General features: G+C 35.8%; 1 protein-coding gene across 50 annotated transcripts in view; it reads right to left on the bottom strand.

Moving 5' to 3' along the window:
* The window catches only part of ANK2 (ankyrin 2), a 699,003-nt gene that overhangs the window by 127,017 nt on the left and 546,784 nt on the right, over positions 1-25,202 (bottom strand). For 32 of the 50 annotated variants that reach the window (XM_074396581.1, XM_074396584.1, XM_074396585.1 and 29 more), the window contains 8 exons: positions 24,889-25,074; positions 24,452-24,475; positions 21,497-21,595; positions 18,117-18,215; positions 10,418-10,516; positions 4,266-4,463; positions 1,739-1,837; positions 1,476-1,574 (listed from right to left, as the gene is read on the bottom strand). In XM_074396581.1, the coding sequence (XP_074252682.1) occupies positions 1,476-1,574; positions 1,739-1,837; positions 4,266-4,463; positions 10,418-10,516; positions 18,117-18,215; positions 21,497-21,595; positions 24,452-24,475; positions 24,889-25,074 (903 nt within the window). The remainder of the gene's footprint in view (positions 1-1,475; positions 1,575-1,738; positions 1,838-4,265; positions 4,464-10,417; positions 10,517-18,116; positions 18,216-21,496; positions 21,596-24,451; positions 24,476-24,888; positions 25,075-25,202) is intronic. The other 18 variants (XM_074396618.1, XM_074396589.1, XM_074396606.1 and 15 more) reach the window with 2 other exon arrangements.

Here is a 25,202-nt window from a genome sequence, read left to right as displayed (position 1 = left end):
TTTTATTGTTGTTGTTGTTTGTTTTGGTTTTAATGTTACTGGCCTGTATGTAAGTCTGTTCAGTTCTCAAATTTTTTAAGACAAGAAAAAAGGAGGGGGAGGTGATGATGATTACTTTTAAAGTTCTAAGAAGTGACTAGAAATTAAATTTACATTAGCACATTTTTTTGTGAAATTAACTCTTATGCCTAATGGAGTAAATGAAAATTAGCATATAACATTATGACCTTAGGACCAATAAGCTATAATTAAGAAAACTTAGAAATACAGACTTTAAATTATTCAATTATTTTATGCTCTGATTACTGAATAATATGAAGAGAGAGTATTAAATGATTTTTAAATCAATTAAATTAATTCTCAAAATGGATTTTCCCGTCAGAAACTTCGCTGTGGAAATAGTGTGTGAAATACAGAGAAACAGAAATATGAGGGGGAATACAAATCAAAAGTGAAATTGGACATTCTTTTCACAACTTAAATGGAATGAGATACCAAAAATTAGCAACAAGTGCCAATCAGTTGCTTTTGAAAACATAACTCATTTTAATAGTAAGCACAAACATTTATTTGGAGGGAGTTATTTCTGTTGCCCATGTGAATCTCAGTACTCTACTGCCCTTCTTGAACTTCAAATACATGCCTGCACCTTGTGCAGAGCAGTTCTCTTGCGGAGAAAATTTGCATTCGATCATTTGTCATGTCATAATGACCAAAATTTAAAGGGACAAAATCCAAGAAAATGAGACAAATGTAAAGAAATTAGAAGTGAACATTCTAATTTAGATTACGTAGAAAAATTCTGAGATATTCAGTATTTGTTGACTGAATGAAAGTGGTCTGAAGACCAACATTCAGTCTAGCAGACAGGGTATAACTTTCAGGTAAAAGAAGCCTCCACTATAGCAAACCAGATCAAATCAAAAGTAAAAATCAAAGTAATGCTAGGAAATGGGAAATCTGTGTAATTGAAAAAGGAAGAATTTGATGCCAAGTAAAAGTCCCTGATACTGATCTATCTCTGGTTAACCTTTTGTTAAGATTGATTATGGTACTGATCTGATGTTTTTGTGAAAATTACTGGAATACAATTTCCTCAAGCAACTAGAGTGAGACCTGAAGATTCTATTCCAACCAATTATCCATTCACTTTCAGAGGAGCTTTTAAAATGTATTTTGTTTAAAAAAAAAAAAAAAAAAGTATTTAAGATGCTTGTTCAATCCACCTACTACACCCAGAATCTTAAGTTGTCTCACTTCATAGCTTCCATTTTACTTTATAACACCTCTTACCCTATCCAGGTTCTTTTCAGTGAAGTTGTATCAATTATTTCAACAATATGTTATTACAAGGGCCCTTCTCAAAGCTTGTTTGCTCACTTTGATGACATACACGCAAACACACGTACATACACCCACACTCTGTTCCTCTCGCTCTTCCTCCCTGCGGTTATTCTGACCCAAGCCATACTCACAATGTTAGTGACATCTGGAGAGGCTCCGTTCTGCAGCAGAAGGAGGACAATGTTCAAGTGGCCCATGAAGGCAGCCACATGTATTGGTGTGAGGCCAGACTGCGAAACAAAGCAACAGCAGTTTTACTCCTCTGCACCGGTGGGGCTTTGGGGCTTCTTCAGATAAATAAAACTTGAGTGAAGAGGACAGAAGATGAGAAAAAGGAAAGGGAGGAAGGAGTAAGAGAAGGAATGCTTTGTGACAAGCTAAAACATTTTTCTACCTCTGTTATAGCTTGGATTGAAGCCCCATATTTCACCAGCAGTTCCATGACTTTGATGCGGTTTTTCTTGCAGGCAATGTGCAGTGGAGTAAAACCATTCTGTGCAAAAGACAATCAAGTTAGTTGAAAACATGCAGAAACAATTCTCACACAACTCCATGCTGGCACATTGCAGGCAATAATGTTACGTCGTCACATAATGTTACCGTTTCTTCGATTCCCTGTAGATGTTGGAATTTGGAAAGAAAAATGGTGATGTGTTCCTATAGGCACTGAACTTTGCTTATGTGTGGTGGGCCTGTACATAATTCTGTTTGTGTGGTTACAGAGAAAACAAAAGTGAAGAAAAATACATGGTCCTCCTCTTTAAAGAAAGAAAAATAGATAAGCAATTATGTTTTAAAAGTTCTAAGATGTTTTAAGGTATATTGATTGTCCAGGTTATGAAATTACTTGAAGATGAATTGAAGATAAGCATATATTCTTCTGAAGGGCCATTTCCCAGAGCATAAGAATTATTAATCTACTTAAAAATCTAAGAATATATTGCCTTTGGGGAAATATTTCAACTTTGCTACTATTTTCTTTATAAAGAACTATTTCAAGTCTGCAGAAATCATTATGTTGATAATTTTTACATACAGAAGCTATGTTTTTATATCATTTTTATAACATATATACCAATCAAATAAATTCTATTGTATAAAGAAATGACTATTATATTCCTGAATAGTTTCCAGAAATGTATGGAAAATTTCTGGGATAACTGCAAGGAGGTGGCTCTAGGGGTAAAGAAATGTGGAGAAGTTTGTCAGGTACTTTTTTTTTTTTTTTTTTTTTTTTTTGAGACGGAGTTTCACTCATTACCCAGGCTGGAGTGCAATGGCGCGATCTCGGCTCACTGCAACCTCCGCCTCCTGGGCTCAGGCAATTCTCCTGCCTCAGCCTCCTGAGTAGCTGGGATCACAGGCATGCGCCACCATGCCCAGCTAATTTTTTGTATTTTTAGTAGAGACGGGGTTTCACCATGTTGACCCAGGATGGTCTCGATCTCTTAGCCTCGTGATCCACCCGCCTCGGCCTCCCAAAGTGCTGGGATTACAGGCTTGAGCCACCGCGCCCGGCCTGTCAGGTACTTTTTAACTTGGGGAACTAAGCTAACGCCCTGGAATTGGGGCAAATTAAGAAAAATGTGTTAACTGGCCGCATGCTTACTTCTTGTGTATTACATACACTTTTTATTTGAAAATTCTTCCTTTGTTATGTCTATTATGCCAGCTCACACTTTTGCATGTCCCAACATGGACCAATCATCAATCAACGTTTTTACAAACTAGCAGTTCTCAGGAAAACATATGGTCTTACTTAAGCTGATGACTTCTTATTTTTCACAATAGAGTGACAAACATAATTAATTGGTTAAGTCATTTCCCCTGTGTATGAGCTATACAACATGACAGATATAAATAGCCACATGCACATGCAGCACTTAAAATATTTGCAATTAACAGACTGTGATATTTTATAAGCTTTTTGACCACTATCCAATTGAAAATTAATGTTTTTGACTCCCTAGAGAAAAGAAACATTTTCACATAATTATATGTAACCCAGAAAATACATTCACTTCCCATATAATTATCAATAGATTGATTCCAATGGAAAAAAATTTCATAGAAATGATATTTAGTATTTGATGATTCCTATAATGGTCTCTCAGCTTAAATATTGACTGTCTGCAGACCAATTTTAACTGACACAAACCATGTAAACACATAGAAAAAAGGATTTACTTTTAGTTTGAGAATTAGGAAACAAGAGGCATAAATTAGTACATGTCTAATACTTTCAATGATTATTGTTAGAAGATAAGTGAAGCAAGGAAGATTTATTCACTATTAGAACTGGGGAAACATAAAGCTGCTCTAGGGACAGGCTCCTGGAATTTTCTCTTGGGGAATTCCTGAAATGGTATATATAAAATTCTTCCTGAGGCAGTAACAGACTAGGCATAACTTTTCTATTAGCCAGTGGTTGAGAAATCAAGCCACTAAGAAAACTTTTCAAGTGAACTCTTGATAGGCTTACGTTTTATACTCTCTTACATAGTCAAATGTATTCACCATTATTTTTTTCCAAAAAGAGATTAATAAATTCAACTTTTGACACTTGTGTTTTAACTTTATCTAGAGGTATCTAGAATTTATTTTGTAATTTCCTATTTTTCAACTTCTATTTTCCATTTAAAACTGCTTATCACTCCAAAGGTTTCATATCGATCTGTCTGGAACTCACTTGTTTCAGAAATGTTACACTGGTGTTCTCTTAAATACATCTTTGCACACCAGCATACGCTAGCAAACCATGAAGGTGTAAAGTAGACAGGCTGATTGTCAAGGGTGACAAATTTAGCAGGATTAACTACATATCTGTAACAATGCATTGCTGGTGTATGCATGTTGGTCAATGAATTTGGGTTTGCTTGTCTCAATCTGTATTCAGTTAATGTGGACTGGGCCAAGTTTACCAGGGCTCTGGCGTTCGGATTGGCTCTCTTGTCCAAAAGGAGTTTGGTTACACGGTAGTGGCCACAGTGTGCAGCAACATGGAGGGCTGTCAGGTAGTCTAGGGTGACATCATCAACAGGTGCCTTGTGCTGCAACAGGTGCTTCACACATTCCACGTGGTCTCCCTGGGCAGCCATGTGTAGTGGAGACAACCCATTCTGCACATAAAAAAAAATAAAATAACATCATTTTTTTTCATTATTTTCAAATTCCAAAATAAAGCAAAGTTGATTGATGATCTCTAACACAGTTAGTGGCAGGGGAAAAAACAATTTCCATTTGTCATCAGAATATACAGAAGACTATATTTGGAGGAAAGGGACACTAAGAGAACATTTAATTTGATAATTATGCTAAAGGCAAACTAGTATGTCTGTCATGAATGGTGTGTGTGGTAATTTAGCTTGATTTTACAGTTATTAGGACAATATTAAATACAGAAAAGTAGATAACAGCTGATGCTTAAGTTATTTGTATCCAACTTCATGCATAGCAGTTTACATTCATTTACATTTAATCTCTCTGCCTGCATTTCTTATAAATACAGATTGAAATGGGTGAGTAAGGAAGCTTTGATCATCTTTTAGATCCATGTTGCTGTGAAATTTTACAATTCCTTTTTCCTATAGTGTAAGGATACTTGAATTGGACTTCGAGAAAACAGGTAGGTAAGAGCTAGAAGAGTGTGAGGCAAATGTGGGCCATGTGCCAATGGCCTCACAACTTTTAAATTTGAGGATAATCTATCCTTGTTTTATCTAAATTTTCCATCATTGATATGGACCAAAACAGTGTTAGCCTTAATTCTAAAATGAAGTCAACAGCAGGAACACATGATAGCAGGGTAATGCACTGTTCATCAGACTAGATAAGACTGTCATTTTTAAAAAGCTAAACAAACTTTCAGGAAACAATATATAAACTTAGGAAAAAACTAAATTTAAAAAAAAGTGCTTATTAAAGAGATGGGATTTCTTAATAACCAATGCAAATATGGCCACTAGAAAAAGGATTGTTGGCCAGGTATCCAGTTTGGCAATCATTACATTCAACAAAGCAGAAATTGCATCAGATAAGATACCAGAAAAGGCCTCCAGCACAATATTCTCACCAAGAAAGGTGATTTCAACAGTGAGGGGCCACAAAAACAAATACATTAATTCTTAATTGTGGTAGATGATGAGTGGTAGAGTATATGTGACTGACAAATTATGTATTTTGAAAGCATCTTCATTCATAACTGTTGTTTTCATATTTAGAAATTCATTAAATAAGTTTAGAAAGAAGGAACAGACTGATGAGAAGGTGTTTATGCAATGAGGGGAAGATAATTGTCAAGGGCAAAATGTTGAAGAAATTCAAGCCTTGATGTTTGGACTAGAGTGTTGCATGTTTCTTTTTAAAATTATCATTCATTGATGCTGTTGTACCTATTTGAAGGTTATTTATGTGAAAAATAAGATATTTATCATTTACTCTTTTGTTCATTTTACACATATTTACTTAGCACCTACTCAAGCCCTTTTCAAGTACTGTGAATACAGAATAGAACACAACAGATAGGAAACCCCCATCCTCATTGAGGTTACATTCTAGCGTAGAAGACAGACATACAGTTTAAAAATAGTAAGAATTAAACTATATAGTATGTTAGATGGCCACCAATGGAAAGCAGAAAACTAAAGCACAGAATGGCCAAGGGAGTTTATGTACATAGGTGCAATTTTGATAGGATGCCCAGAAATGGCCTCACTGAGAAGGTGAGTTTTGGCATGATGGAAGTAAGAGAGCTAGTCTTGTTGATTTGGGGGAAAAAACACTTGAAGCAGAGAAAAAGCAAGTGCAAACATATTGCATTGGGATTATACCTGGCATGATCAATGTCAATACTCAGTAACGAGAAGAATGTGGTTTAAGGTGAGTGAATGAGGATGATGGATAATGGGAGGAATTCAGAGTGGTAACAGACCTTGCAGGTTTGGTTTTTACTCAGAGAGACGGGTTGCTGTTGGAAGGTTTAGGGCAACAGGATTACACTTGCTGCTGTGCTGAGAATAGATTATATGGACAAAATGCAAAAGAAAGAAGCCAATTAGGAGGCTCTTTCAGTCCTCCAGGTAGAGTTGATTGTGACCTGGATCAGAGTGGTGGTAATGAGATTGTTGGCAAGCTGCTGACTTAATGATAAATTTTGAAGGAAGAGGTGACAGTGTTTGGTGACAGAATGTGAAAAGTGAGAAAAAGAATGAGTCCAACATGACATGAGGTAATTGGCCTGAGAAACTAAAAAAATGAGATGACCATTGGTTGATCTCAAGAAAGATAACAGGAAGATTAGGTTGAGGGGCAGGTATTATATCCAGTGCTTAATTTTGAGCTTACTAAATTTGAAATGCCCAGGAGACATCCAAGTGACAGTGGGGAGCTGACATCTACATATGGAATTCGGGAGATAGACACTCGTGTGGCACCAGCATACAGATACTATTTAAAGATAGAACTGCATGAGATTTTGTAGCCAGCGAGTGCAGATAGAGAAAAGGTACAAAGACTGAGCTCTGGAGGTTTAAAGTTCAGAGATTGGAGACATGAGGAGGAGTTAGTAAAGGAGACTAAGAAGTGGCAGCTAGGAAAACAGAAGAAAAATCAGAAGAATGTAATGTCCCAGAAGGCAAATAAAGAAAGTGTGTTAAGAAGGCAGGACCATGCAATCACACAGATGGTGGTAACAGGAGAGAGCATAAACTACATGGGCTCCAAGTCATGCCATTGAATAGGTATGAAGGTGGGAGTCTCTGGAAATTCTCTTCCAATTGCTTCACTTTTCTCAGCGTTGTGGGAAATGAAGACAAGGAAAAAAGCTGAAGAACTTTGAAGAAAATATAGAATGGTCAGATAGCAGGAAGCGAGAGTGAATAGACTTAGAAAATAGAGCATGATTGTCAGGCAGCATTACCAGCAGACTTGAGGTTAGTGATCATGAATCTAAATTGAGCACAGTTAGTGTGGCTGGGTGCTTCCTGTAGCCACATTTGGTTGCATGAATGTGTGTTGAATTTAACTGAGTGAAATGTAGGGAATATGAATATGCGAGGGAGTAACATAAATGACTATGGAATTTGTGTTGGGCAGAGGTGAGGGGATGATGTGAATGAGGAACAGTGGAACTAAGACTGAAGGTCCCAGCAGAATAAAAGAATTTCTGGAACTGGGGTTCTGAAGAGAGTGAGCTGAAACATAGGAAGGCTGGCAAGTGGGAAGTTAGACACGGAAATTGTAGAGGGTGTACAGTTACCAAACTGAGAGGTCAACTAGAAGAATTATCTACTGCTCTAATCAAGATCATTAAAGTCACAAAGAATAAGAAGAGGTTGTGATGAAGAGTCACAGTTTGCTGACAGTTAGAATTTACAAAGACTGAGGGGGTGACACTTAGATGGTTGCTTCAGGAGAAAGAATGGGTGATTTAAACCTAGGAGTTTTTTTTTTTAAATTGCATTTTAGGTTTTGGGGTACATGTGAAGAACATGCAAGATTGTTGCATAGATACACACATGGCAGTGTGGTTTGCTGCCTTCCGTCCCCTCACCTGTATCTGTCATTTCTCCCCATGCTATCTCTTCCCACCTCCCCACCCCCTACCCCTCCCCCATTTCCCCCCAACGGACCCCAGTGTGTAGTGCTCCCCTCCCTGTGTCCATGTGTTCTCATTGTTCAACACCCGCCTATGAGTGAGAATATACGGTGTTTGATTTTCTGCTCTTGTGTCAGTTTGCTGAGAATGATGGTTTCCAGGTTCATCCATGTCCCTACAAAGGACGTGAACTCATCGTTTTTGATGGCTGCGTAATATTCCATGGTGTATATGTACCACATTTTCCCTATCCAGTCTATCATCGTTGGGCATTTGTGTTGGTTCCAGTAAACCTAGGAGTTTTATGGAAGGTAATATGGTTTGGCTGTGTCCCCACCCAAATCTCATCTTGCATTATAGCTCACATAATTCCCTTGTGTTGTGGGAGGCGCCCAGTGGGAGATAACTGAACCATGGGGGTAGTTCCCCTCATACTGTTGTCGTGGTAGTGAATAAGTCTCACAAGATCTGATGGTTTTATAAAGGGAAACCCCTTTCGCTTGGTTCTCATTCTATTCTCTTGTCTGCTGTCATGTGACATGTGCCTTTCACATTCCACCATGATTGTGAGTTCCTCCCCAAGCAAAACTGTGAGTCCATTAAACCTCCTTTTTTTGTAAACTGCCCAGTCTCAAGTATGTCTTTGTCAGCATCGTGAAATGGACTATTACAGAAGGGGAGGCGGATGGTCTAGCATTAGACACCTATTCCGCTCCTAGGAGAGCAGTATCCCCTCACTCCAACCTGATTAGTTCATTCTTCTCTGTGTTTCTTACCCTATACATATCTCTGATTTTTATAATTATCTCCTTTCTGTCATGCCCACTAAATTCTGACCTTGTTGCAGCTATAAATTGTGTATTATTCATCTTGATGGTGACTTAGTGACTGGAACACTTGCCTGGCAAATTGTATCTATGTATCTTAACATTATGTAATGGTTGGATGCATAAAAACATGAATATAATTGTACACTCAGAGACACGTTATACAGGATCCTTACATATGAATGATACTTGATTTTACAGGAAGGATATTTTAGAAATTCCTTCTAGGTAACCCACTTCATTAGTGATATGACAATTATAAGCAAACTCTGCAGATAAGATTATTTTATGGTTTGAAGGCCTATCTGCCTATTTTCAACTTGATATTGGTTTTGGTATTGGTTATAACATGATTAATCTGAAATTTTGTTATTTCCATTTAAATTTCAATGTTTCTTTAACAAAACTTTCCATAATTATGTCTGCATTACCCAGCCCAAATTGTAGCATTTTAAATACAAATTTATACAACATTCACAGTACAGGTATGAGAATGAAAATAATGCAGATAATTATTTCTCTTCTTCATATATTACCGATTTGAAGCCACTCTTTTATGGCATGTGGGTACATCTTTACAAATTGAGTTCATTCTACATATATCTTAAACATATGGACTAGTTTTGTTTCAAATTATTTAAATTAAAATATATAAATTGAAAAATATTTGTGTCACTTGCCTTAGTTTCTTCAGCTTACCCTAGTAATAGCATTAGTGGATATAAACTCTGTGTGTGTGGGGGTGGAGGGCGGGCAGCGGGAGGCATGAGGTAGAACAGAATAGGGAGAAAATACAAGAAAGGCCCTTTGTCTAAATTTTTGTTGTATTTAAGGGTCCAAGTTTGCTGCATGTCATATTAAATAGCTCTGTATGAGTATCTTCAATTAGTGTCTCAAAATATTTTCTGATAACCCAATTTAAGGTTGGATAATGGAGAACTATGCAACAATAAAAGCATTTAAAATACATTTGATAATGAAAAAATCTTCAACACCAACTCACAGTGTGGTGATCATGTATACAGAAAAGTGCTTCCCTCGTGTTTGAGCATATTGATAAAATGAGAGAAAAAGATGCTAGATGTACTGTCATAAAGAAAATATGCTTTCTTGATAGCTATTTGTAGGTGGCCTATTGCAACTTGTGTTTTCCAAATCACCTCTACTAATCTTCAATATAATCAACCAATACCACTGTTGAGAAATTATTTTTTATTTGTATTGCCTAAGAGATAAAGATTGGATGAGCAAAAAGATTCAACCCATGTTGCTAATTTTGCTGCTTTAAAATATAATTCTATATACATTTCATAGTCATCTGAGAGGATCATAAAAATCTAGACTCAGAATCTAAGAGATATTCTCATGTATAATTAAAATACAGATGTATTTAAATTTTCATCTGCAGTAAGAATAACAGGTAAAAATATAGAAACAAAACCCTGAAGGCACACATTCAACACATCTCGATGCATATATCTGTTTATTTTACTAATTTTTAAACGGTTTGATATATATTCCTATTCCTAGCACACAATTATTAAATAAGTAAAAAATGCTTGGCTGATACTTCTATTTAAAAAAGAATAGAGATAATTTTAAAAGTGACTTAAAAATTCCTTAGGGTCCCATTTTACTGATAATGACTCACCTTAGTCCTTGCCAGCAAGGGAGCACCCCGTTCCAACAGAAGTTCCACTACTTGGTCATGCCCACTTCGTGCCGCACAGTGAAGTGGTGTCAGCCCATCCTGCCAAAAGAATTAAAGAATTGGGCCTGAGTTCACTTAAAAAAAAATCTATATTGCATCTATTGTAACCATAAAGAGGGAGTTTCCTAAACTCAATCCTGATCACTCAATAAATCAATAACAGAATTGCAATTTGTTAAACGACCAGAAAGAAAATGAGTGAAAGAGAAAACAAGTCAGAAATAGGTCTTGACAGAGAGAAAGAGAGAGACAAACAACACAGAGACAGGGAGAAAGCAAGAGATACCCCTGTGTGGAGGGTCAATGCAATGAAATGGGCTTCTGGTCATGTGTTTGCATATTCAAGAAGATGGAAAAGCAGAGCACGTGGCATTTGTTGAACTTCAAAGCTCCACTCACTGGAACCCAAAACAGGGATTACATTAGGTTATACTGTTTTCATTTTGTTTGTTTTAATACACTTTGACCTAAAAATTTTCCTTAGTGTAATTTTTTCATATATGTTTTCCTTTGAATTGTCACCACTTTCATAAATTCTCCTAAAGTGCATCCTAATGCGTGTAAAAAGGAAAAATCATTTCTTAGACGATTTTAAATGTTTTCACAAATATATTTCAACATTTTGAAAATCACATAATTGATTCCCAAAGAGGAACTTTATTATTAATAACTAGAACTCTAACTTTATCAAATGAAATATGGCAGAACTGTATGCTACATTATTTATAAAACTTTCTGAACTTAACACTTCTGAGATAGCCCCTGATTCCAGAGCAATTCCCAAGTGCTCACTGTCTTTTACGTTTTATTTCTCTTTAGGGTGGCATGGCCAAAAACCGAGCAGGTGGGAAATGAGAGGCAAAATGTAAGTAACGGTGGTCAAGAAGTGAGAGAGAAAATGAAATACTGACTATATAAATTTACTGGTAATTTGAGGCTGAAGGAAAAAGAAAAAAAGATTGTCTTAAGGACAGAGTGGAGAAGGTGGGGAAATCACAGAGAATGGATGATGAGTAGTTAAGAGGATTTCAGCAGTTTCTGATTTATCCAGAACTCGAATGGCCTCTCGTTTTTATCTCTACTTCCAGGACCATCTCTCCAGGCTACGTTTTACTCCAAATAAAAATAATTTCTCTGAATCGCAACACTCTTTCTGACTCAATGCTGGGATTTCTATGCTAGGTGGCTTCTGTTTGCCCCTCCAGACCCATGCACTACCCTTCTCCACTCTGCTTTGTGTCCCAACAGACTGGCTGCTCTAAGGGACATCAGTGAGCTGCCTTGTCTTCTGGCTTCCAGTTGGGCTTAGCCAATGCAGCAAGACATGAAAGGAACTTCAAGGGATCTCCTAAATCTGGCTGTGTGTCTTTACCAAAGTTTACTCTCCTGCCAAAGTAGCCTTGCCATACAATTCTCCCCTATGAAGTTCTGGGAGCCTCTTCTACTTCTCACTTTTTAGGTCGAGCAGTGATATTGAGTCCCACTGTTACTAGCCGCTAGGATTCTACACTGTCCCTTATCCGTTTCCAACAGACTACACAATATTATAAATAGACCCTTCAATAATCTCTAATAAAGTGATCGAATTTGGGCCTCTGTTTTTGGCTAGGACCTTGACTGATAATGAATCTTGGCTTTGTGAAATCCATTTAGCTACTAGGAAGATATTGAATAACCAAAACAGATTTTGAAGTTTTGGGTACCTAAGAATTAGCCTGAAAAGATTCCCTTCTCATAAAAAAAGTATTTACTGCAGTTGTGATGTAACATTATTTTAAAGTTTGCCAGACAGGAGGCTAAGAGTTATGCTGGCGAAATGATGATAATGATTACATTTTTGAATCCTGATAACAGCACCCTGTTGCGGAACTAGAGCATTTGTTACTACATAAGTTACATAACAATAGATATAGCATGGTTTCTCAAACATATTCTTGGTGGGGGCTTTGTGGAGATCTAAGGTTTGAGAAATCCCGCATGGTGAACACAGGCATCACATGCAATGGTTCAGTGTATGGACTTTGGAGTGTACGGATTCCTGCAGTTAATCTCAAATTAGCAACTATGGATGAATCTCCCTAAGGCTCAGCTCCACGATATATAGAGTGGAGATGACGTCTCTTATCCTATTTAACTTTCAAGTCGTGTTTGAAAAATGAAGGAGGGAATGCTGCCTCACATGTTTTTTAGAAAAGGTAACGTATTGCTTTCTGCAAATTACATGAAATAGTCTTTGTGTAATCATGTTGAAACCTCCAAAATACTCTCAGAGTAGTAATAGGAGGTTTATGGAGAACATTTAATATACCCACAAGAACATGAAAGAACAATATGGATTAAATTAGTTCTAAATCCTACATTTAATGATGCAAGTTGTCTGTCCTTATAAGATGTGTCAATAATGATATCAGATTCAAGTTATTTAACAGGCTCAATTTTATTAGATTTTGAATATTTTCTACAAATCACATTATCAAGTTAATGCTAAAAAAAAATTCTTTTCAAGGTTTTGGATTCTAAAACCTTTTTACTTAAATTCCCAAGTTTGTAGTTGCAGGTTATGGGCTTTTCCCCTTTCCAGAGACCCTTTGTGTTTTCTCTGTTTTTTGTTTGTTTGTTTTCTCTAGAATCAATCACACTGATGAACCATACACCATGATACGGGTAACTTTGATAAAGGAAGATTAACCAGTATTGTAGGGATGCCACTTATCTAGTTTATCTTTTTTTATTGCATTTTAGGTTTTGGGGTACATGTGAAGAACATGCAAGATTCTTGCATAGGTACACACATGGCAGTGTGGTTTGCTGCCTTCCGTCCCCTCACCTGTATCTGTCATTTCATCATTTCTACCCATGCTATCTCTTCCCACCTCCCCACCCCCATCCCTCCCCCATTTGCCCCCAACGGACCCCAGTGTGTAGTGCTCCCCTCCCTGTGTCCATGTGTTCTCATTGTTCAACACCCGCCTATGAGTGAGAATATACGGTGTTTGATTTTCTGCTCTTGTGTCAGTTTGCTGAGAATGATGGTTTCCAGGTTCATCCATGTCCCTACAAAGGACGTGAACTCATCGTTTTTGATGGCTGTGTAATATTCCATGGTGTATATGTACCACATTTTCCCTATCCAGTCTATCATCGTTGGGCATTTGGGTTGGTTCCAGGTCTTTGCTATTGTAAACAGTGCTGCAATGAACATTCGTGTGCATGTGTCCTTGTAGTAGAATGATTTATAATCCTTTGGATATATACCCAGTAATGGGATTGCTGGGTCAAATGGGATTTCTATTTTTAGGTCCTTGAGGAATCGCCACACTGTCTTCCACAATGGTTGAATTAATTTACATTCCCACCAACAGTGTAAAAGTGTTCCTATTTCTCCACATCCTCTCCAGCATCTGTTGTTTCCAGATTTTTTAATGATCGCCATTCTAACTGGTGTGAGATGGTATCTCAATGTGGTTTTGATTTGTCCCCTGACTCTCTGCTTAGGTCATTCTTTCAACAATGTATCCTACAGTTTATATATTCACAGGGGTAGGCTCTGCTGATCGCCACGCTGTGTGTCCTAGGTCAAGTTACATAACTCCATTGAAACTCATTTTTCCCTTCGGTAGTCTCATTTCTTAAATGAAGACCTCCATATATTTTCAACAAGAAAATGATACACACTTCATAAGCTGTTAGAAAGACAAAATAAGATGGTATTTGTAGAGTATATAGCAGGGTGCCTAGAACAACATGCATATGACAACTGACAACATTATTGTTGTTGCTTTAATTATTACACCTAATAACAAGTAGCAAGAGTGACTCCTTTTCACTATGTGCTGCTTTTTGTTCATCATCCTTTAATGTTTTTGTCTACCTTTTATTGTTTGCATTGAAATATGTTTTTTAATATTTTAAACAGAATCCTTATATGGGGTATCTCTACATTTAAATAATAAATAAGCTTAAAAATAAAAAAATTATGCCCTTAATAAAGCCTAAACTTATAATTTTATTTTAGCTAGCTATAAAATTTATGTTTTCACATTGAAATGAGGTCTTTCAGATACCAGCAAAAGGCTCTGGTGTAAATGTCTTAGAGTTTCACATTAGATAGTTGTCAATGATGAGAATGCCAACAAGATAGAAAATGTCTCAATGATCGCCAACATAGTGGTGAGAGCGAAGAAGTAACTGTGGGTAAGGTTTGTTTGTTTGTTATTTTTTAATTATCTAAAAGCCTCTATAGAGCTTGCTATTCTCTAGATAATGAAAACCTTGTGAATAAGAAAAATAAGAAGAAGATCAAAGAAAATTCCTTGACAGAATATACTAAATTCAGAGTATTTATGGTTAATTTAAATGCCATGGGAAATTGAGATGTCAATGACAAAAACATGAAAACATAATATTTAAAAACATTCCATATATGGAAACTCTATTATATTATCTAAAAGTATAGTCAAAAACAAATTAAACAGTGATATGGTTTGGCTGTGTCCCCACTGAAATCTCATCTTGAATTCTAGTTCCCATAATCCCCATGTGTCATGGGAGGGACCCAGTGGGAGGTAATTGAATAATGGGGGCAGATACCCCCATGCTATTCTTGTGATAGAGAGTAAGTTCTCATGAGAGCTGATGGTTTTATAAGGAGTGTCCCTCTTCACTGGGGACTCATTTATCTCTCCTGTCACCATGTAAAGAAGGACCTGTTTGCTTCCCCTTCTGCCATGATTGTAAGTTTCCTGAGGCCTCCCCAGACCTGCAGAACTGTGAGTCAATTAAACTTTCCTTTATAAATTACCTAGTCTTGGGCAATTCCTCATAGCAGCATGAGAACTAACACAAACGTTTTCCTATTTTCTATTTTCCATGCAAACATATTTCTATTTTCAAAAGGCAAAAGGAAAAGCAAAACATATTCATTTATTTCAGTAATCAAATATTATAGTTCCACAATTGGCCTCCCAATTTCAGCACACAGTCCTTGATTTCAGTATTTACCTCCTACTTTATTTTGCATTTGGGATATAAGTTTGTTAGCTGTAGCCAGAATGAAAAGAACTTAGCAATGCTTTTTAAATCCTCCTACTTACAGAAGAAGAAGTATTGCAACTTATGGCGGAAAGTTTAGTGATAAAAAAGTTCAGCACAACCATTCAATATTGTACCTAATCCTGGGATATGCTGGAACCAGCTCATATGAAATAAGGAGAGCCAATTTTGGCACACCTCTTCCCAATTCTGCATTTAGTGATAGCATGTGGCTAACTCTAAACTGACCGCTGTAGAAAGATTTATGCCATGGAAATCATTAAAGACAATGATAAAAATCAAGGATTTTTTTTTTAAAAAAGAACCTATTATTAAACTCTTATCAGAAGACTGTTAAGTTATTTCCTTGAACTGTTGACTTGCATCTCTGTGAGTCTAGAGACCTAGTCTGTCTTGTTAACTGTTGTATCTTCAGCATTCACCATATCTTCAGGGTTCACCGCACCAAGCAGGAACTCAATAGTTATTTATTTAAGAAATAAATGAATGGAATGTTTATACAATGTATATAATTAGAAAACCTATTGTATTCTTTTTAGATCCTTGAATGAAATTTATTTATTTGCTGTATCTAAAGGCTGCACTATATAAAATATGGCCCAAATATTCCCTTCATAAAAGAAACCAGGGCTTACATTTGATTGTTAACTTGCTCAAGTTTAATTAGTTAATCACAGAACTAGTATAAGAATCCATTACTCTTCATTTCTTAGTACTCTTTTTATGAAGATACACCGACTATTTGGAGTTAGACCTTTTAATTGTATACCCAAATGTCTGTAAGCCACATAAATTAGAGTTGGAGTTAGACCTTTTAATTGTATACCCAAATGTCTGTAAGCCACATAAATTAGAGTACTTTTATTAAGTAATTATTGTGGTGATTAATAAGAATGAAATCAACTGCTTCAATAATGAATGAATACTCCAAAAAGCATTAATAAAAGCAATGTACATTCCTAAGACATTGGGCAAGATAAAATTTTTTTGCATTTCCAAAATGCTTTCTTGCCAGCAGTAATCTCATAAAGGCAGCATATAGGAAGAAATAATACTAGCATTGGTGATGTTAGTGATGATGTTAGTACTACAGCAATGTGCAAAAACTCATTCCTTTAAATATAACAAACAGGTAAGCAAACCATGCAGCATAACGCATACTGTTCCAAATTCTGTATACTTATAGTATGGTAAGGAAAAACACATGCCTACCAAGAAAAAAGTAGATACGACATAAAATTCTGATGCAAAGACACTGGACATCGCAACAGAGATTTGACAGAATGCAAACCTCTCCTAGGTGAGGTGATGTAGCCATTCTGGACCAAAAGCTTTAGAGAAGTGAGATTAAGAAAGCAAGGTTTCCTGAGGTCATTAAAAACCATAATTTATAGTCTGGGACTGTATAGATCCTGGAAGCTTACAGATGACAAAGTTTATTAAACAAAAGTGTTTGCTAGTCTTCAGATTTACAAGGAAACTAGGTTTGATCTTTACTGCTGGGACTATAAAAACATGAAGTCTCAGAATTAAATAAAGTGAAGTTAAATACTGCAAGAGACATATTCTATTTGTCATCTTTGATAGACTTTTTACACCAATATTAACGTTTTTGGATTATAGGCATATGTGAAGCTTGTTGAAGTCTGTGATTAACCAAATCTACTCCAGAGAATTAATACTGAAATACTCCTTACATGTTTAAGCAATTAACTACATATTGTTTAATGTCAGTAATATTGTCAAATATCATAAAGAGCTATGTAATTTACTCCACTTTTTCATAAAAAGGTAAATAACATAGCTAAGAGTTAATTCTCACACAACTTTATGAGGTGTGTTATTATTAGCCTAAGTTCAGAGAAGGTAAGAAAAATTGCCAATATAATATAATTTATTAATAGTAAAAGGTAGGATTTGAAATTAGGCAGTTTGCCCTCATTCTGCACTTTTAGCAGCTGCATTCTACTGCCTATCTTATTATCTATTTGCAGTGTATTGCAAACTTGAAATGATATTTTACTTAAGTTTGAAACAAATGAAGTATAGCACTTCTACCAAAATAACATAAATAAAGGTCTAGTATACAAACTGTGTGCTTTTCTACATAATAGCAAATCCCCTGCTCAGGTCAGTATAGCATAGCCATTTAAGAAAAATGAATTAGGAATTGAATAGTTACAATCAAAAGATTGTAAACATGTATTAAAATATTTTAAGTAAAAGCCACATTCTCAAGCTTAATGTAAGGTAATTAGTTTGGGTTCCTGATACTTATAACTACCCCGAACTTAGTTGTGTAAGCCCAGTCTTTGATTTTTGTTCCCAGATAATCAATAAGGAAAAACTTGAAAAACCATCTCACTGAGGAGCCAACATTTTGCTTCTCTGGAAACTTATGAGCAAATATTAATTTCACTTTATGATATAAGCCCTTTAAATACTGCATGAGATTTAAATCAATTGCAATAAAGCTATTTCCTTGAAAACACAATGACTCCGCTTATGACCTGGTGTCTTGAGGTGCCTTCTATGAGGATTGAAAGAAATAATAATGGTAGAAAATTGAAAGAACAGAGATACTCACCCTAGTTTTGGCATCGATCTGACCGCCTCGATCCAGTAAGAGCTTCACCATGTTTGTATTTCCCCTTTTGGAAGCCACATGCAGAGGAGTGATTCCATTCTATATCACAGAAAGACCAAACAAAAGCTGTTGGGTATGATAGGGCACAATGGTGATGCCTTTGTGTTAAAGGCCACAAAGGAGGTTGTGACCTATGTGGTAATTTGATCCACAGTTTCTATTCTGACTTTGATTTTTAAGGAACAAGAAAACACATGAACCACAAAACAATATAATTAGAGAATGAAAAATGGAATGAAACCACATAACTAAGTTAGTCAATAACTACAAAATATGTACTGAATGTACATGCTACAGTCAAGTGACAAAGGGAACACTTTAGCGTAGTAGAAACAACAAATTAAAATCTACCTAAGATAGAGCCCTAGTATAAAGTCTTTCTATAACATCCATGTGCTTAAAGAGTCTGAAATAGTAAGTTTTATGATGCTTAAAAATAGAATACAAATATTTATATTAATATCCAATATAAAAATGATTTATCTCCTTCAAATTGGGCATGGTGGCTCATGCCTGTAATCCCAGCACTTTGGGAAGCTGAGGTGGGAGGATTACTTGAAGCCAGGAGTTTGAGACCAGCCTGAGCAACATAATAAGACCTTGTTGCTACGAAAAGAAAAAAAATTTTTTTTAATTATCCAGGTACAGTAGTGTGTGCCTGTAGTCCTAGCTACTCAGGAGGCTGAGTCAGGAGGATTACTTGAGCCCATGGGTTCAGGCCTTCAGTGAGCCATGATCATGCCCCTGCACTCCATCCTGGGCAACAGAGCCAGACCCTGTCTCTAAACAACAACAACAAACAAACATCTCCTTCAGAATAATTCAGAAAGAAAAACAGTTTGAAAATAGCACAACATAGTTTCAGTGCAGATGACTTCTTAGTACAAAAACATTATGGATATAAATTATATTTATTTATTTTATTAGCTATCACATGTCATTATGGCAAGAATATGTACCTGATTTTTTGTGTCATCATTTTTGAATATTCATATTCTTTTTTTTTTTTTAATTTTATTTTATTTTATTGCATTTTAGGTTTTGGGGTACATGTGATGAACATGCAAGATTGTTGCATAGGTACACACATGGCAGTGTGCTTTGCTGCCTTCCGTCCCCTCACCTGTATCTGTCATTTCTCCCCATGCTATCTCTTCCCACTTCCCTACCCCCCGCCCCTCCCCCATTTCCCCCCAACGGACCCCAGTGTGTAGTGCTCCCCTCCCTGTGTCCTTGTGTTCTCATTGTTCAGCACCCGCCTATGAGTGAGAATATACGGTGTTTGATTTTCTGCTCTTGTGTCAGTTTGCTGAGAATGATGGTTTCCAGGTTCATCCATGTCCCTACAAAGGACATGAACTCATCGTTTTTGATGGCTGCGTAATATTCCATGGTGTATATGTACCACATTTTCCCTATCCAGTCTATCATCGTTGGGCATTTGGGTTGGTTCCAGGTCTTTGCTATTGTAAACAGTGCTGCAATGAACATTCGTGTGCACGTGTCCTTGTAGTAGAATGATTTATAATCCTTTGGATATATACCCAGTAATGGGATTGCTGGGTCAAATGGGATTTCTATTTTTAGGTCCTTGAGGAATCGCCACACTGTCTTCCACAATGGTTGAACTAATTTACATTCCCACCAACAGTGTAAAAGTGTTCCTATTTCTCCACATCCTCTCCAGCATCTGTTGTCTCCAGATTTTTTAATGATCGCCATTCTAACTGGTGTGAGATGGTATCTTAATGTGGTTTTGATTTGCATTTCTCTGATGACCAGTGATGATGAGCATTTTTTCATATGTTTGTTGGCCTCCTGTATGTCTTCTTTTGTAAAGTACCTGTTCATGTCCTTTGCCCATTTTTGAATGGGCTTGTTTGTTTTTTTCTTGTAGATCTGCTTTAGTTCTTTGTAAATTCTGGATATCAGCCCCTTGTCAGATGGGTAGGCTGCAAAAATTTTTTCCCATTCTGTTGGTTGCCGATTCACTCTACTGACTGTTTCTTTTGCCGTGCAGAAGCTGTGGAGTTTGATTAGGTCCAATGGCCATACTGCCCAAAGTAATTTACAGATTCAACGCTATTCCCATCAAGCTACCAATGACCTTCTTCACAGAACTGGAAAAAAACACCTTAAACTTCATATGGAACCAAAAGAGAGCCCGCATAGCCAAGTCAACGCTAAGCAAAAAGAACAAAGCAGGAGGCATCACACTACCGGACTTCAAACTATACTACAAGGCTACAGTAATCAAAACAGCATGGTACTGGTACCGAAACAGAGATATAGACCAATGGAACAGAACAGAGGCCTCACAGGAAAAACAACATACCCACAACCATCTGATCTTCGACAAACCTGACAAAAACAAGCAATGGGGAGAGGACTCCCTGTTTAATAAATGGTGTTGGGAAAACTGGCTAGCCATGTGCAGAAAGCAGAAACAGGACCCCTTCCTGACACCTTACACCAAAATTAACTCCAGATGGATTAAAGACTTAAACATCAGACCTAACACCATAAAAACCTTAGAGGAAAATCTAGGCAAAACCATTCAGGAATATTCATATTCTGCATTAACTGTATATTAACTATACTGATTTATTACAATTACCATGTAAGTGAATTCTTTCTAATAAAAGCGTACCATGAAACATGTAACAACATAACACCTTTTATGTATTTTAATAAGACTTCATGTGAACAAACTCTCAATTCATTGAAAACAATTCCCTATCAAATTGTGTGCCCTACAATCATCACATATCATGCTACTTCTATATTTTATACTTAACATTTTAAGAGTTTAACTATTTATTAACATGACTTATCAGGATTCATGGCATGATTGTTAAATATAACTATTTATACTAGTCAGAATTAATGTCATCCCTAACTATTGGAAATGATTTGTGCATGAGTTTACAACATGCTTATTTTCTGCTTAAGCCAAGATGACTTCAGGTAATTTAAAGAAAAAAAAAAAAGGAAAATCTAATATCTCTAGCCTAGACCCAGGTAAGGAAAAAGAAAGAAAACCATTGAGAAAGGCATTGGTGTTTTGTCTCTTTTTTTTTTCTTTGTTAAAATACTCATTTACTGCTATGTAGAATGAGAAACTATTTTTTTTTAATTGCATTTTAGGTTTTGGGGTACATGTGATGAACATGCAAGATTGTTGCATAGGTACACACATGGCAGTGTGGTTTGCTGCCTTCTGTCCCCTCACCTGTATCTGTGATTTCTCCCCATGCTATCTCTTCCCACCTCCCCACCCCCCCTCCCCTCCCCCATTATGAAACTATTTTAATCCATACCCTGGCTGTGAAGTCCACAGCGGCTCCCCGGTTTAGAAGAAGAGTTGCCACGTTGACATTTCCATAGTGTGCAGCTATGTGCAAAGGGGTAAAACCACTCTACGAAAGCAAAGATATGCTAGTCAGTACAGCGCTTCACTTTTCTTTGTTGCAGTCATTGTATTAGTGAAGAAAGTCACATGGTAACTAACTGTCTGCCTAATATATGAGCAATAATAAATGCTTTAGTAAGATCTTAAATCTTAATGTTATAAGGTGATACATAACTAAATATATAAAGAGGTAAATAAATATCCTATATTTATTGGCAACACTATTTTTAGTTACCTTAAATATTTATCTATTTATGAGATTCGTTATTTTACAAAACAATGTTTCTTAAGTTAGTTTTGCATATTAAAGAAAACCAGAATATGATTAAACAATATAATGTTTCAGCCATAGAATTAATGTATCAATAAAAATTTTTTGAATGTCTTTTCAGAGAAATATTCAAAACCAGTGTTTTTGTTTTATTTTTGTTTTAAAAAAGCAGTATTGATTGGCATTATAATTTCATAACCATGAAAATATGTTGAAACATTCTTACAGAGGATATAGAATTTGTTCCACGTCATTTACACACTATCATGATATTCCTAAACCATTTTACAACTATGTAGTAAGATTGTTATCATTCTAAAATAATTAAAAAACAAAAATTAAACAATATGCTTGACATCAATAGGCATATAAAAGAAAGAAAAAAGTTCAACTCACTCCAATTCTGAATGTGAATTAAATTTTATCAATACAATAAAATGTAGTTTAACCAACCAGGTTAAATCACCTACATGGGCATTACAGAACTGTTTACTCTCAACATGTAATAATTCTGAAAATATCAAATAAAAAAAAATTTCCTTTTCTTTCTTTTTCTAATGAAAATCTAGTTGAAAATTGTTGCCATTTTCACAATAGGAGCATATTAACTCTTTTTTTTTGAAGCATATTAACTCATTAAAGTACAAAAAGATCTGATAGTTTTTCTTACTCTCCATAATTTTCACCACTTAACAAAAGATTATGGGAAAAATAGAAACTGTTATTCTGCAGTTTTGGGGTTACTTGATACTGCTCTCTTTTACTTGAACTATGATGTTTACTGTATTGTTTTTAAGAAATATTTTCAAAATTGCAACCATTTATTTCTATTGAGTAGATACATAGGCTTTGGTGACTTTGTTTTAAAAGCACTTTAAATAAGTATTCAGATACCTTATGTAATGAAAATTTGTGCTATTTCTATAGCAACATTAGCTACAAATGATTCCTTAGAGAAAAGCAGGACACAAAATAAGAACAGTAACTGTTAATCCAAATACCCTAATTGTAGTCAAGAAATTTTTATTTTACATTTACATCATATCAATATTCATGTCAAAATGGAGGAAAAATCAGTCCTCAATCTGGCTGTTATTTTTTAAAATGTCAAATTTTTATATTTTAGGAAATAATTGACTAAATTTGTTTTATTTTTATCTTGATATTTCCTGTCACCCAGACATATCCTGAGTGTGTGTCTATTACTGATGTTACGATTTAGTTTCAGAAAAACACACTGACTTCTGAGTGAATCATTTTCTAAGTATTTAAATATAGTAATATCATTGGCAAAAATAAACTACCTAATTGTCTAATACAGCCTCACTGATCATTCATAATGATACCCAGGCTGTGAATCTTGGATCAGCACAAAACTGGTATCAGTCCTTCAGAGGAACTCTTCCCTGATTAACATAAAGTTTAGGAGGTACAGTTCACATTTCTACAGGATTAGATGAAGGGGTTTCTCTTCTTTTTACTCTACGGTCTTCAAGGAAATATGTATAACTCAGTAAAAATCCACCTAAACTCCTGCTTTCACAGTGTTTAGAGCCAATATTGCTTTCAAAAATGTATCTTAAATAATCACCAAAAAGCATCTAAGAAATTAAAGGTATTGAAACCAGTTATTAAGCTATCAGATTGTATGGGTCCGATTGTGAACAAGTTCACCAAGCAGCTGGGCGTTTTGCTATTGTCTCTGACCTAAGTTCCACGCAAAGATATGAAACCAAAGAAATAACAGAAATAATTCAAGTATACTCTGTGATAATGCTCAGAGGTCCACAATCTAGTCATCAAACAAGATGATAGTCTAAAGAATCCCCTCAGCAAAGCAATAATAGACCTGAATAAATAGTCACTTGTCTTGAAGTAGAGGTTAACTTGTGTAACATACTTCAACAATGTTTGTGTTAGTGCCTCTCTGTAGCAATGCCGAGGAGAGACTACTAAATACATACATATACCAACACACCACACTGAGAGGCTTCTGAACTTAATGTTCTCATTGATTGATGTGACTTATTTTGGAATGTGGAAAATATATGATCCTATACAAATATTTTAAGACTTACAGGAAAAAGCAATTAGTTTTTTCTTGATATGCTCAATATCATCATTGATTATTTACAATGTGGTAAAGAAAAGGAGCATGCAGAAAAAAAAAAAAGATAAAAAGAAAAAAAGATAAAAAGACAAAACTCAGTGCCAAAGGAACCTCCCAAATTTTTACTTCCTTAAAGCTCTAACCTGAGAATTCTCATTAAGGAAATAAAATTATATCTCTGCTCTGCAATAAGTTAATAGTAAAGCTCACTTACTAAAATATATGTTAAGAAAGAGTTTCATTTCATGCTCTAATAAACTATTTAAATAGTTTTGCTGATAAAAATAATGCTTTAAATATATGTTACATTAAATATCTTTGAATTATCAGTTTGCCTTCATGATGGGAAACGTTTCCAAATTAATTTCCCATTAATGGAACTTCTAATCATTAGTAGAAATTAGTGAGCATTTATTCTAACTGGGCAAAAAGTAAAAATAAATAAAGAAAAGGTAAATTTTGGTATAACCACAATACTGTACCTCAGTTGTCCTATTCACCATCATCTGAAGCAGTGTTGTTTGGGAGAAAGAGGGAAGATATTACACAATGCAAAATTACGGAAATAGTCCATCTGCTCACTGCAATTGGGTATACTGTTCCAACATGCCAAAATGCATTCTACTGAAAGATGTCCCCAAGCACTACATAATACAATTTTTTTAAAAAAATTCTGTTATTTATGACTATAAACAGAATAAGCAGATTTCTAAAAAGCTCAATCTCATCTTTAAAAAACATTATCTTGCATTTAATTTTTTTAGAGGTCCCCTTCTTTCTGAAATACCTCTGAAAGTCATTTGTCTCTTTTTATGACCAGAAATAATTTTGCATTATCACCATGGCCCACTTCTTTATCATCCCCGAGGAGGAATCTGGCAGCCAAAGAGTTCCTTTCCACAATGTGTTCAGCTTTTACCTTGGATTGTACGTCAGCATTGTGGTCATTCTGGAGCAGGAGTGCGGCAGATTTGGTGTCGTCTTTCCTAGCAGCAATATGCAGAGCTGGCAGCCTCACTTTCCCTTTGGTGTCATTCTCTAGGAGGATGGCCACTGCCTGGTTGTGTCCTTGCTGGAGCGCCACAGCTAGAGGAGTAAAGCCATCCTGGTAAAATAGAAGATAAAAATTGTCTGTTAACATCTTCAGATGCTAGAGATTTAGTTCTAAGCAATAATGGCTCCAATTTTTAATGATCAATATTGACAAGCAAAAGGATAAAAGATTACTGGGAA

The sequence above is a fragment of the Saimiri boliviensis genome, chromosome 3 (assembly GCF_048565385.1).
Source record: "Saimiri boliviensis isolate mSaiBol1 chromosome 3, mSaiBol1.pri, whole genome shotgun sequence".
In the NCBI taxonomy this organism is placed as follows: Eukaryota; Metazoa; Chordata; class Mammalia; order Primates; family Cebidae; genus Saimiri; species Saimiri boliviensis.
This window is presented reverse-complemented; position numbering and strand designations above follow the sequence as displayed.